This window comes from Peromyscus leucopus, chromosome 23 (genome assembly GCF_004664715.2).
Source record: "Peromyscus leucopus breed LL Stock chromosome 23, UCI_PerLeu_2.1, whole genome shotgun sequence".
NCBI lineage: Eukaryota > Metazoa > Chordata > Mammalia > Rodentia > Cricetidae > Peromyscus > Peromyscus leucopus.
In genome coordinates, this window is record NC_051082.1 from 37,997,466 (window position 1) to 38,011,182 (window position 13,717).

General features: G+C 49.3%; 1 protein-coding gene across 1 annotated transcript in view; it reads left to right on the forward strand.

The window, feature by feature from the left end:
* Positions 1-4,853: 4,853 nt before the first annotated feature.
* Positions 4,854-13,717, forward strand: part of Radil (Rap associating with DIL domain) — a 62,334-nt gene continuing 53,470 nt past the window's right edge. Inside the window, exons 1-2 of the mRNA XM_028887379.2 lie at positions 4,854-4,972; positions 11,624-12,222. Of these exons, the coding sequence (XP_028743212.1) occupies positions 11,688-12,222 (535 nt within the window). The 5' untranslated portion in view covers positions 4,854-4,972; positions 11,624-11,687. The remainder of the gene's footprint in view (positions 4,973-11,623; positions 12,223-13,717) is intronic.

Here is a 13,717-nt window from a genome sequence, read left to right on the forward strand (position 1 = left end):
GGGGACACAGCCTAACCTGATGCTTACTTATCTTTGGGCTCAGTAAGTACTTTGCCTGACAGTCTCAGGGATCTGCCTCCACCTACTGGCCAAAGATAGCAGCTCAAAACTCCATTTCCTCTGTGTGTGTGTGTGTGTGTGTGTGTGTGTGTGTGTATGTATATGTATAGATGTGTGTGTGTGTGTATGTGTGTGTATGTGTCTGGGGATGTGGGTGTGTATGTATAAGTAAGGGTGTGTGTGTGTATGTGTGTATGTGTCTGTGTGTGTGTGTGTGTCTGTATAGATGTGTGTGTGTCTGGGGGTGTGGGTGTATATGTGCCTGTGTGTATATGTGTATGTGTGTGTGTGTGTGTATGTATGTATGTATGTGTGTGTGTGTATATGTGCCTGTGTGTGTGAAATGTACATGTTTGAGGGTGAATGCACACATGTGTGTGCAGGTACACATGCACTCATATGTGAGTGGAGGTCAGAGGTCAACACCAGGTATCTTCCCCAATCGCTATCTTGTTTTTTAAATTCTATTTTAAAAATTAAATTCTTTGTATTTATCTATTTGTTTTTGTTTATTATTTTTCCAGAGCACAAATCCACTTTTATCGATTTACATTTTGTTTAGGTCCTGGAAGGTTGCTTTGGAATTTGGCGTGACCCGTGCCTGTTTCCATAGGCCCGAGTTGCCATTCCCCAGATTGCTCTCATTCTGTTTGCTGGGCTTCAGGAGTCACTGTGTTATTGTTTTGCTTTATACACATGATTGATACACACGAGCACATCTCTTGCCTAAGTGGAATTCAGTTTCACCTTGGGCATAAACATCTTCAAGAAGAGCTGAGTCCTCTCTTTGATTTCTGGAGACTTTGCTCCACAGCCTTCCAGACATATTTGTCTTTTAGAAGTCCTGTTCCCAGCAGGCTTCCAAAGGCCTCCACAGTCACAAAGACGAAGAAAGAGGAAGGAGGCCCTAAACTTTTACTTTTTTTTTTTTTTTTTTTTTGAGACAGGGTTTCTCTGTGTAGCTTTGGAGCCTGTCCTGGAACTCACTCTTTAGCCCAGGCTGGCCTTGAACTCACAGAGACCCTCCTGCCTCTGCCTTCCGAGTGCTGGAATCAAAGGTGTGCGCCGCCGCCGCCGCGGCCGCCGCCGCCGCCACCACCACCACCACCAACTGGCTAACTTTTACTTATTTTTTGAGACAGGGTCTCACTATGTGACCCAGGCTGATCCCTTCTTCAGGGTCTGACTCTGTAGCCTAGAACTTTCTATATAGACAAGGCTGGCCTCTGCCTCCCAAGTGCTGGGGTTAAAGGCGTGTGCCCCCACACCTGGCCTGCTTTACTTTTTTATTAAGCAAATTCCCTTACTCAAACTGTGTCCCATGTCCCTAGTGACCTACTTCCTCCAACTAGACCCTATCTCCCACATTATGCTACCTCCTGATGATGCCATCATATTATGACTCTGTCAGGGGACGAATCCATTGGGTGGGGAAATGGTTCAGAGGGTAAAAACACTGTACAAGCACGAGGCCCTGAGCTGGAATCCCCAGTGCCCATGTAAAAGCCAGATGCACAGGACAAGTGTCTGTAATCCCAGCACTCCTATGGGATGATGGGAAGAGAAGATGGAAGGGTTCCCAGGCCAGCTAGCCTGGAGCACTCAGCAGAAAAACAACAAAGTGATCCTGTCTCAAATAAGATGAAAGGTGAGGACCCAAACCTGGACTTGTCCTGTGACCTCCACAGACACATTGTGGCTCATGTGTGCCCATATCACATGTATGAATGTGCTCACATGCAAAACAAACAAACACAAACATACAAATAAGTGGTTAATTATTAATTAAGTCAGCACCCTTAGGATCTAGTCAATTATCCAAAGCTCCAGATCTGACTATGGCTTGCATTGAGGACTGAGCCCTCCATACATAATCCCTTTTGGTGGGATGCATCCGTAATGAAATTGGTTGTTAAACTTCAGCTAGAATGCCAGGCAGTGGTGGCACATCTCCTTAACACCAGCATTTGGTAGGCAGAGGCAGGGGGATCTCTGAGTTCAAGGCCAGCCTGATCTATAGATCTAGCTCCAGGACTGCCAGTCAGAATGTCAGCCAGGGCTACCAATCAGGGCTACAGCATTGGGACTGGGACTCTGGGTAGGGGAAAATCCAAGCCAGCACAGCTCACAGACATGTATGTATTGGTGTTGGCTGTTGGTAGGTGCCTCTTTTCACACAGAGCTGCTTGCATGTCTTTCCAACACGTTGGTCAGGTTACCTCAGAGCAAATGATCTAAGAGATGGCGTGGGCAGACGCTACATCTTTCATTGTGTAGCTCCAGAGTCAGAGTATCATCGAGACGACATTGTGTGGGTTATGCTAGTCATCCTGGCTCAACAAGTGAGTCTATGAAGTGATGTGAAAAACAGGAAGTGTGGCTCACTGGCAGCCATCTTGGAGGTTAGCTACCACATAAGCAACACTTGACTATAGTCTTCAAGGATAAATTAAAATTATCTAGATGATGAAAGCTGGTTTCATGGGATGAAAATTCAGATGCTGAAGTCCCAGTTCCCAGTACCCCAGAATGTTACTGGATGTGGAACCTTTAAGGAGGCAGTTTTTCGGCTTTGTGGTGCGTCTTAGTTACTTTTGCATTGCTGTGAGGAATACCTGACAGCAGCAACTTAAAAGAGGAACACTGTCTTGGCTTACAATTCCAGAGATGTCCATTCTTGGCCACATAGCTCCACAAGTTTGTGCAGAACGTTGCGGTGGCAAGCGAATGTGTCAGAGTCACCTTACGGGGCACAGAAAGCAGAGAGCAGGCAGAAAATGGCCCGGGAAGACAATGCCTCAAAAACCTGTCCTACCACGACCTACATCTTCCATCTGGGCTCCACTCTATAAAGTCTTCACAACCTTCCAAAATAACACTGCCAACTGGTGGCCAAGCATTTGAAACATAAGCCTGGGGTAGGCGTTTAACATTCTATCCACTACTGGCTACAAACTGTCAGTCACTCAGACAGTATGTAAATAAACAATTCAGAGCTGTGTCCCAATAAAACTTTATTTACAAAAATAGTCCAGATCTGGTTCCCATTGTTGCGGGGTGTGAGTCTCTGCCAGTGATGGATGTAGAGAGCCTGGGGATGGGCTTGGTTATAGTGCAGGATGGGGCAGAAAGAACATCCAGGCCTGAACCCAGGCTCTCCTCCTTGCACTGGGAACTGCCTCTTTGCTATTGTTTGTAGGAAATTGTATGGAAATATTCCAGCATATTGTTTGGTTACAACCTCCCAGACTGGGGTGCATGAGGTTGGTGTGTATAATGAGCGTGTGTGTGTGTGTGTGTGTGTGTGTGTGTGTGTGTGTGTGTGTGTGTCCTGTGAAGGTCTGTGCGGTAGTAGCTTACCACAGTCAAGCCAAGTCCTGACTGACATTTGGCCACCTGGCTTCTCTGAACTTCTACATCGCTAGGTGAAAAGCTGAAGAGTAGAAACATTGTAAGAGCTGGTGTACTGATCCAGGGAGCTGGGCAGGGTAAAGCCCCTAAGAATATAGGGACTGGCAGAAGGGGTGATCCATAAGTGTCTATTTCCTTCTCTCAAACATGAGGTCATTACTCAACAGCAATGGTTTTCAACCTCGGGTCGAGACCCCAAAGGGGGTCCAGATCAGATATCCTGCACAGCAGATAGTTACATTGTAATTCATAACAGTAGCAAAATTACAGTTATAAACTAGTAATGAAATAATTTTATGGTTGGGTGTCACCACAACATGAGGAACCGTATTAAAGGGTCACAGCATTAGGAAGGTTGAGAACTATTCCTCTACAGCATTGTACGCTATAAACTATCAACAAAAAGATGTACTCCCAGGGAAAGGGTCTACAGTTTGAGATCATGAACATACTAGAGGCAAATCAAAACAAACAAGTTGATAGGAAGGCATTTATGTCAAAGCCCCATAGCTGATTTGGCCCCATTTTACATAGTTTTAAGTCACTCTGCCATAATTTGACTTGTCTTTTAGAATTCTGGTTGCTAAGAGCTGGTGATGTGGTTCAGTTGGTAGAGCATCTGTATTGCATACATGAAGCCCTGGATTTGATCTCTAGAACTACACAAACTAGGCATGGTAGTGCAAGCCTGAATCCCAACACAAGAGCAGTAGGCAATAGCCTCAGGAAGGCCAGCCTTGCTTACATAGTTTGAGGCCAATCTGAGATATACGAGATCTTATCTAAAATATAAAATAAAATTCGACAAAGAATACATTAAAATTGAAGAAATGGGGTAAATATTGATAACATACACTATAGATTGTATGCAATTGTCAATAAATAAGTAAAAATATATTAAATAAAATAAAACGAAATTCTGGCCTCCCTGTCCCCGGTCAGTTTCATGCATGTTCATAAATAACAAGTAACACCGTTTTGTACTTGTCCACCCTTGTCCACTAATTGGGGTGGGGGCCAATCACCACCTACTTCACCATAGAGCACACATGGGGCGGGTTAGCACAGGCCACGCCCTTCTTGCCTGAGGCCCGCCCCTTGAGACACACGAGCCCGCGGTAGGAAACCAGCCCCGCCCCTTCACCGAGGCCTCGCCTACCCAAAGGCCACACCTCTTAGAGAATCGCCCCTACACTTGGCTGCCAGAAGGGGACGCTAGCGCACAACCTGTATTTCCCAGCCGCCCAGGCCCGCCCTAATACGTGTGACTCCGCCCACTAGAGGCGTGGTCTCTGCCCATTGGGCACTGAGGTGTCAGGTTTCAGTTCGCCTCGCCGGGCTCCCCGCCCTCACAGGCTCCGCCCCAGAGGCCCCGCCCCCTCGGAGGCCTCGCCCTGTCCGTTGCACGGCCGGCAGGAGGCGCCTCGAGCCGGGCGCCCGCTCGGCTAACGGCGGGCGTGGGAGCCGCGCGCGGGGGACGCGGCTGACGGGCTGAACTGAGGTGAGTGCGGGGCGCGAGAAGGAAGGTCGGCGGAGCCGAGGATGGCCCAGGAGGTGCCTCTGGGCTACTGCGGGGACCCCGCGGAGGGCGCGGAGACCGCGGGCTGAGACACGGGTGGCGGAGCACGCGCTGGGGCGGGGCCGCACTAGTCAGGGTCCCCGCGGCGAGTCCCGGCGCGAAAGAGGCAGGCTTGCTCGGTTGCCATGGAAACCGGCGAGCGCGCGGGGCCTGGAGTGGCCCAGGGGAGCTGCACCCGAAGGCCGAGTGGGCGCGGGTGGCGTGGCCCCGTGGGTTTCCACGGGGCAATCCGGCCCCTGTCATTCTTGGCGGAGGGGCCCTTCCAGGCCTCAGTTTACCTGGCGGTGCCTTGGCGGTGGAATCTAACCTGGGGCATCCCGAAAGACTCAAAGAGGGAGTCCCACACTCTCCCACTAGGATGGTGGTGATATCCCCGCCTACACCCGTCCCGCAAGAGTGTCGCCTCCCCACCCGTGTGCCCGCGAGAGGCATTGTTTCCCCAGCTATTTCTGTACCATTTGCAGCCAGCCCCCCGACAAGTACCGCGCCTGAGACAGATGCTGAGCAGGAGCTCCAAGGCCCTCAGAGGGATCTGGCTTCTGTCCCTGGGGAGCCCTAGGATGGGGGCCTGACAGGCAACAGACCTGCCGGGCCAGCCTCTGTCGCCTGTCGAGTGTTTGGTTAATCTGAATTACCAAGAAGAATTTGATTACCGGTGTCTCGGTGCTGCAGGCCACCTCTTGTGCATTCCAGAGAGGAGCCTGTCCCTAATTCCACTGGGAGAAGTCAGTCCCTTTTTGCTAAGCGACTACCGGGCCGAATGAAACCTGATTGAATTATGCTCGCATTTAAAGCCTCTCTCCAGCTGGAGCCATAAAGATAGGATTTGTGGAAGAGGGGAGGAGGATAATGCACCGCCCGCAAAGTTGACTGCTCATTTTTTTCTCCTGTTGGAATGATAATGTGTTCCACATTGTCCTGTTGGAACAGAGACGTCCCTCCACCCATGTCAGCCGTCACTGACCTCACTGCCTGCCTAGTCGCTGTGTGACTTAACCTTTTTTTTTTTTTTCTTTTTAAAAAGCAGAAATGGAACTCTTCTTGGAGAACAAGAAAAGAGACAATTTATGAGGCAGCCACAGCAAGAGCCTTGAGTGTACTCTGACTCTCTGGGACCTGAGCTGTCCCCAGATGTTTGTGTGTCAGAGGCGAGAATTGGGCAGAAAAGGAAAAGACAGGTCATACTTCCAGAAAAACAGATCTGGTTACCCAGGGCGTGCTCTTCTCTGTAGGACTTTCCCTGAATTCCAAGTGGCCTTTTGAGAAACATTTTTGTCCTGTTTGGACAAACAGGCTGCACTCTTGATTCCATGATTAGGAAGGGAAGTGGCCTATGAGCAGGTGGCTACCCTCAGGGCCCACTCTCTTTAGTGGCCATAAAAGAAAGCTTTCTGAAAAACCTCAAAAAATCTGGAGCTAAGTTCACTGTTCACTGGGACGTTGAGGGGTTAAAAGGGGGATGTTGGAGAGGAATGAGTCACATTCACCCAGTTTCGGCCGCCTCTCATGCCTCACCATTTTCCTAACTCTGTCTTAGAATCGCTCTGGACAGGAGGGAGGGGCACCCATGGCTTCCAATCTGCACCCCTTGCTCCTGAGACTAGGAGGGGACCTAATAGTTATGTGCTTGTAATTTTTCCATTTCTTTTCTTTATTTATGTATTTTGAGACAGGGCAAAGAGTCTGGCCTCAAACTCTTTGCATAGCTAAGGATGACCTTGAACTTCAAATTTGTTTTTACATTGATTTATTTGTTCTTTCTCTATGTACATTGATTTATTTGTTCTTTCTCTATGTGTACATGTTTTAATTTTTAAAGATATTTTCAAGATTTAAATTTAATAATTCTCTCTGTGTATGCATGCACATGCTCAACTGGTGCTCAGAGTTTACGGGGTCAGAGGACAACTTTTGGGGGTCCATTTTCTCCTGGCAAGTGAGATATGGGGATTGAACATCAAGCTTGGCAGCTACCACCTTTGCCATCTTGAAGGCCCAATGACCTTGAACTTCTGATTTTTCTGTCTCTACTTCCTGACTACTGGGACTACAGGCATGTGCCACCATGCCTAGCTTATGAAGTGCTGGGAATGGAACCCAAGGCTTTATGCATGCTAGGAACAACTCTGGTCCCTTACCCCCTTTTAGATAGGATCTCTCAGCCCCAGTTGGTCTGGAACTCATATATCCCAGGCAGGCTTTGCCATGCAATCATTCTGCCATAGCCTCCTGAGTGCTGGGCTTATATACCTGAGCCATACCAGCGTCCATTTCTCCTCCTCACTCCCTTTCTCTTTCGACAGTCTCTCACGTAGCCCAGGCTGGCCTGGGTAGCTGAGGATGACCTTAAGCTCTTGATCCTCATGCCTCCACCTCCAGAGGACTGGGATTTCGGGCATGCATCACCATGCCAAATTAACATTTCTGTTTTGTTAAATCAAGACTACAGTTAGACTATACTGGCCTGCCCAAGACGGACAGCCTGGATGCAAGAGGCCAGTTCACTTCTGCATTGGATCTGGGCCTTTTAAACCCTGGAGTTTACTTTGTGACTTTTCTCCTGCCTAAGGACAGTTTGACATTGTTGTTTACATTTACTCTTGGACATGGTCTCCAGAAGCCATGGCTTCTAGGGCCACAGGCTTCAGTGGCTGAGGTGTATTGTTGCCCACCTGGGTTAGACTTTCGATACTGAGGCTCTTCCAGCAGAGATGTCCCCTGTGCTTCATGGAAGTGGCAGGAGAGACAAGGACAAAGTGTCGTGGAGGCCGGCCGTATCATCTAAGAATGTGTACTGGCCCAGAGGCTTACAAGGAATGGGTGTGGATGCATGCAGAGGCCAGAGATGAGTCTTAGGAGTGATTCCTCAGGAGGTGTTCACCTTGTGTTTCTGAGACAGGATCTCTCGTTGGCTTGGGACTCCATAAACTGGCCAGCCTGGGAATCCCAGGGGTCTCTTGCCTTCATTCCCTGAGACCTGGTGCATGCCACGATGCTGGGCTTTCCATGTGGGTTCTGGGGATGGAACTTTAATCCCCGTGTTTGTGTGTGAAGGCACTGTTTGTGATGCAGGCTTTCAGAAAAATGGGGGGGGGGCATGCATGTGAGTGTGTGGGAATGTGTGTACCAGTACCTACACAAGCAGAGGCTAGAGCAGCCGAAGCTGGGAGCTGTCAGTATCTATCTACCTGCCTCAGATGACGTGGCCTCCACAACACTTCATTCTCCCAGCTGTTTCTGTGAAGCACAGGGGACGTCTCTGCTGGAGGAGCCTCAGTGTCTGGAACCTGTGTGTCACCCCTGATCCTGAGGTTCTAGGCATGTGCAGTACTAACTAGCTTTTTACATGGGTGCTAGGGATTTGAATTCATGCCCTCACGCTTGCAGAGTCAGCACTCCTAAACACCAAGCCATCTCCCCAGCTCCTGGAAAAACCTTCGTTGTGGTTTAAGTGACAGTCCCATGCAGGGGGGTTGCCAAGGACACTTGTCACAGGATCCTCAGGGGAAGAGACACAATGCTTAATCTCTTCATAACTTTCTTTACTGAAACACAAAAGAACCGTCTGTATTTCCATTTTCTGTCCACTTTCTCCTGACACCAGCTATTTGTAGGCAAGTTCAAGTCCCCGGAAAGCTGGTACATTACTAGAGGCTTTGTGGTGGGCAATGGGTTTCAGTAGGATCTAGAGACCATCCTACAGGGCAGTTGATAGTTTTGGGAGCTCTAGCTTGAGTGTACAAAGCTTTCCAGAGTGTCTGGAAGAGCTCAGACTCCTCCCACAATGCCCAGGCACCTAGGTTAGCAAACTGTGGTGGCCTGCTTTTTCAGCTTCATTTGTGATGCTGCTGGTGGTGGGAGAAGCCTGGGGGGATGGAGGAGAGCAGAAAGAAACCTGATTCTCAGTGTCAGCTTGAAGGTCTCTTGCATTGTTTGGTTCCCTGTGGGGTCTTGTTTTGAAACAGGATCTTGCTGTGTTTATAGTTCAGGTTGGCCTCCAACTCAAGATTATCCTGCCTCGGCCTCCTCTTGAGTTGCTGGGATTGCAAGATTACCTGTTTGTTTTGTCTTGTTTTATTTTGTTTGAGACTGGGTCTCTTGTATCCCACACTGACAGGCAACTTTCTATGTAGCTGAGGTTGACCTTATACTCCTGGTCTTTGTGGCTTTATCTCCCAACTGATATAATTGTAGATGTGGACCACACACTCTGCTTTACCTAAGTCTTGTAAAAACAAACAAACTTGTTTTTTTGTTTGTTTTAGGTTTATTTTATGTGTATGAGTGTTTGCCTGAATGTATCACATGTGTGCCTGGTGTCCTCAGAAGTCAGAAGAAGGCATCAGATCTCTTGAAATTAAAGTTACACGTGGTTGTGAGATGCCATGTCGGTGCTGGGAACTGAGCCTTGGTCCTCTGCAAGAGCAGCACATACTTTTAACCATTGAACCATCTCTCCAGCCCCAAGAATCTTTTTTTTTTGGTTTTTCCGAGACAGGGTTTCTCTGTGTAGCTTTCCGCCTTTCCTGGGACTCACTTGGTAGTCCAGGCTGGCCTCGAACTCACAGAGATCCGCCTGCCTCTGCCTCCCGAGTGCTGGGATTAAAGGCGTGCGCCACCACTGCCCGGCCTCAATAATCTTTTTTTAAAAAATTATTTATTTTACATTTATTGCATGTGTGCACATACCACGACACATATGTAGAGATCAGAAGACAGTTTTTGGGAGTTGGTTCTCCCCTTCTTGCTTGTGGTTCCTGTGTTAGCCTGAGGTCATCGGGCTTGGCGGCCATCCTGTTAGCCTCCTGAGAGTCTTTTGAAGAGTTCCTTGGGTGGTTCTGCTTTAAGCTGCCACTAAAATTCTTTTCCAGCCCATAAGAATGTGGGTGAGTGGAGGCTAGGGAGCTCCTTCAGTGGAGCTGACTTGCTGGAGTCACAGTGGCAAGTCGCTGGTGCTTTCTCTGGGTTCTGAGTCACTAGCGGGTGTGTCCAACCCATTGACATTGTGATGTGATGTCATCTACAAAGCTGACACTCAAGCACTGTGCAAAACCAAACCAAACCACCCCAAAGCCTCATGTTTTAAATACATTTAGATACAGTTTTGTGTTGGGCGTCATCCATAGCTATCGTCGATTGCATACAACCCCAGGGTTGCAGGTTGGGTACACTTGTCTTGGAGCCTTCTAGAAAACACTCCACTCTTGACACACCAATCTGCCTGCCTTTGTCTGTGGTGCAGGAGTGGGGTATGGTCATCAAGAGATGAATGCATGCAGTGTCTCTTCCTCATTGAGGTGGCAGAACCTCAAGTCCCCATTTCCTTCTCTGGTCTCTCCAGCCCTCAAGACTGTTTTGAGGGAGATGGAACCCAATGGAACATCAGGGGCTTTAGGATTCTGCAACACACAGGCTTTTCCTGCTCCCTGGGAGCAACTAGGGAGCCAGCCTCTTTCTGGGAGGGGGCCGGGTGGCTGGGTGATTGAAGGTGGTGGGTGGAATGCACGCATTCCAAGGATGCTTCCGCTGGCTCTGGAGGCGATCTTTGTGTTGTTCCTTGTGGCCTAGTGGCCTAGTGGACATGCAGAGCTTCTGTCCTAGGGAAGTATTGCTTTAGTTGGGACCAACCTTCTCTACCAGGAATCCCTTCCAGTCAGGACCTGTTTCCTCTGTCAGGTCATGGGGAGCAGCATTTTCTTGGGGCTTGTGTTTCTAGTGTCTGGTGGCTTTTTACGTGTGTGTGTGTGTGTGTGTGTGTGTGTGTGTGTGTGTGTCTGTGCCCACATGGAAGCCAGAGAAGAGCATCAGGTGCCTTGCTCTGTCATTTTCAGTCCTCTTTGGAGACAGGGCTTCTCTGAGCCTTGAGCTAGGTTGGCAGCCAGTGAGCCCCAGAATCCTCCTGTCTGTCTTCCTCAAATTGCTAGGGTATAGTGCATGCATAGCCATGCCCAGCTTTTTACATGGGTGCTGGAGATCTGAATTCAGGTCTTTGTGCTTGCACAGCAAGTTCATCCACTCAGCCATGTCCCCAGTCCCAAGGCTTGTGACTTTTGTGTGTGTGGCTGTAGCCATTTCGGTGGCCATTTCCCCAGCTCTGCTTGTGTTTGGGACTACCTTCATCTGGCATAGAAAAAATTGAATTCACAGCCAAGTTGAATATGGCCTGTTTTTGTTGTTGTTCTGGCTGTGACATTGCTCGGTGGGGAGCTTGTCCCCTAGGACAGAGAACCGGCCTGCTGAGACTGTATGCTGTTCCTTGTCCACTGGCAGTAGCTGTTCCCTGTGCCCAGCACTTCTCAGAAGTCACAGAGCCCTTAGGCGGTTATGGCTTACTCTGACTTCCTTCGTTTTCTTCACGGTGGCTTTCCCTGAAGGCACTGGACTCTATGAGGCCTGCTCTGCCCTGTGCACCTCACAGGATTTGACTGTCAGCCCACTGCTGGGCTTCTGGCTCCAAGTGATGTGGATACCAGAATGGCCCAGGACTGTTCCCACTGCTGGGGTGGACTCATGTCTCTTTTGCTCTTGATGGCCCTGATACTTGGCTCTAACCTTATCACTTTGTCTTACCAGGCTCCGGCCTTCCCTCACCCATTGGCTGAAAGCCTCTGTGGTTATCCATGAAGACGCACCCACCATGTTTTATGGAACTCAGTTCATCATGTCTCCTCCCACCAAGAGTAAGCTGAAGCGACAGAGCCAGCTACTGTCCACTATGCTGTCCCGGACACTGAGCTACAAGTATCGTGATCTGGACTCCACCTTCTGCAGCCTAGGTGCCAGTGATGACCCTGCGGAGCTCTCCACTCAGCTCTCAGCCCCTGGGGTCTTGAAGGTGTTTGGGGACAGTGTTTGTACAGGCACCCACTACAAGAGTGTCCTGGCCACTGGCACCTCTAGTGCCCAGGAGCTGGTGAAAGAGGCCCTGGAGCGATATGCCCTGGACCCCGAGTGTGCCGGCCAGTATGTGCTATGTGACGTCGTGGGCCAGGCTGGGGATTCTGGACAGAGGTGGCAGGCCCAGTGCTTCCGAGTGTTTGGGGACAACGAGAAGCCCCTCTTGATCCAGGAATTATGGAAACCCCGAGAAGGCTTGTCCCGGAGATTTGAGCTGAGGAAGAGGTCAGATGTGGAAGAGCTGGCAGCCAGGGATGTGGATACCACCACAGCAGGTGAGGAAGGAGGGTGTTGGGAGGAGGGTTGGAGGGTGACAGGCACAGCAAACAGAAGAACATGGGGAAGGAGAATTTGACTTGGCGGGGCCAGTGGGGCGGTGGTGAGTCATTAATGTCTTCAGAAGTCTGAGTAACCTAACTGGATGTGTGCATTGACTGTGAGACACTTGGTGGTCCACTTTTAGTGGCTTCTGCTGCCTTCTAGTGTGTTAGGCCAAATCCAGCCCATTAGTTCCAGAGACCCATGGGTTCTGGGTTGTTGGCCTGCCACAGAGTCCCTCTCAGATGTGTCAGGAATCAGGGTGGCTGGTAGGAAGACAATGAAGGCTCCGTCACAGACCCTCATGCCATGTCAAGTCAAAGGGACTCAGGTGCCAAGTGGCTGCATGAGGATATGCAGGTCAGTGCCTTGAGTGGCCTGCTAAGTTGGTTGTCAGTCTTCTTGTGGACTTTAGGAGTAGGGCAGCTTGGCTTGCACTTGACCTCAAAGACGTTGGTGGCTTGGTGCCCATTGCTTTATATTCAGTTGGTGGAAAGAAATTAGTTATTTTGCCAGAATTTATTTTTTTCTAATACCCGAGGTTAGTTTTTAGTTGACCTGAACAAATTAGATTTATTTTACATGTATGAATGTGTACCCTGGGAGTGCCTGGGAGTTACGGGTGGTTGTGAGCCACTGTGTAGGAGATGGGACTCAAACCCAGGGCCTCTACAAGAGCAACAAGTATTCTTAACTATTGAGCCATCTCTCTGGGCACAGACTTCCTTTAAAGTTAGAATATAGAGTAACGGGTCTCATGATGACAGCTGCTTCTTTTTTAAATTTTGATTTGTTTCTGTTTTAAAAATGTGAGTGCCACGGGGGTGGGGGATGGGGGGTGGAGGTGGTCCCGAGGTGGCGGCAGTGGTGGCGGAGGCAGGCGGATCTCTGTGAGTTCGAGGCCAGCCTGGGCTACAGAGTGAGTTCCAGGACAGGCACCAAAGAGAAACCCTGTCTCCAAACAAACAACAAACAAACAAAAACAAACAAACAAACAAACAAAAAAACCCTAAAACAACAACCAGAAAAAAAAACAAAATGTGAGTGCCTGTTTGTGTCAGGGAGAGTGAAAGTAGGCATTTGTGTGGAAGTCAGAGGTCAAACTGTGGGAGTCGGTTCTTCTACCGTGTAGGTCCCAGGAATCAAACTCAGGTGATCAGGCTTGGTGGCAAGTGCTTTTACCTAGTAAGCCATCTCATTTGCCGTGTGTGTGTGTGTGTGTGTGTGTGTGTGTGTGTGTGTGTGTGTGTTGTGGGTGCACAGGTAATGGTAGACTCAGGTTGGAGGATAGCTTTGTGGAGTTGGTTCCCTCTTTTCAGAGTGGGTTCTAGGAATCCAACTTCGGGTTGTCAGGTTTATGCAGCAAGTGCCTTTACCCAGTGGGCCATCTCGATGGCCCCACACATCACTTTTAGAGACTTCCTATAACTAGGTGTGGTAGAAAGCTGCATG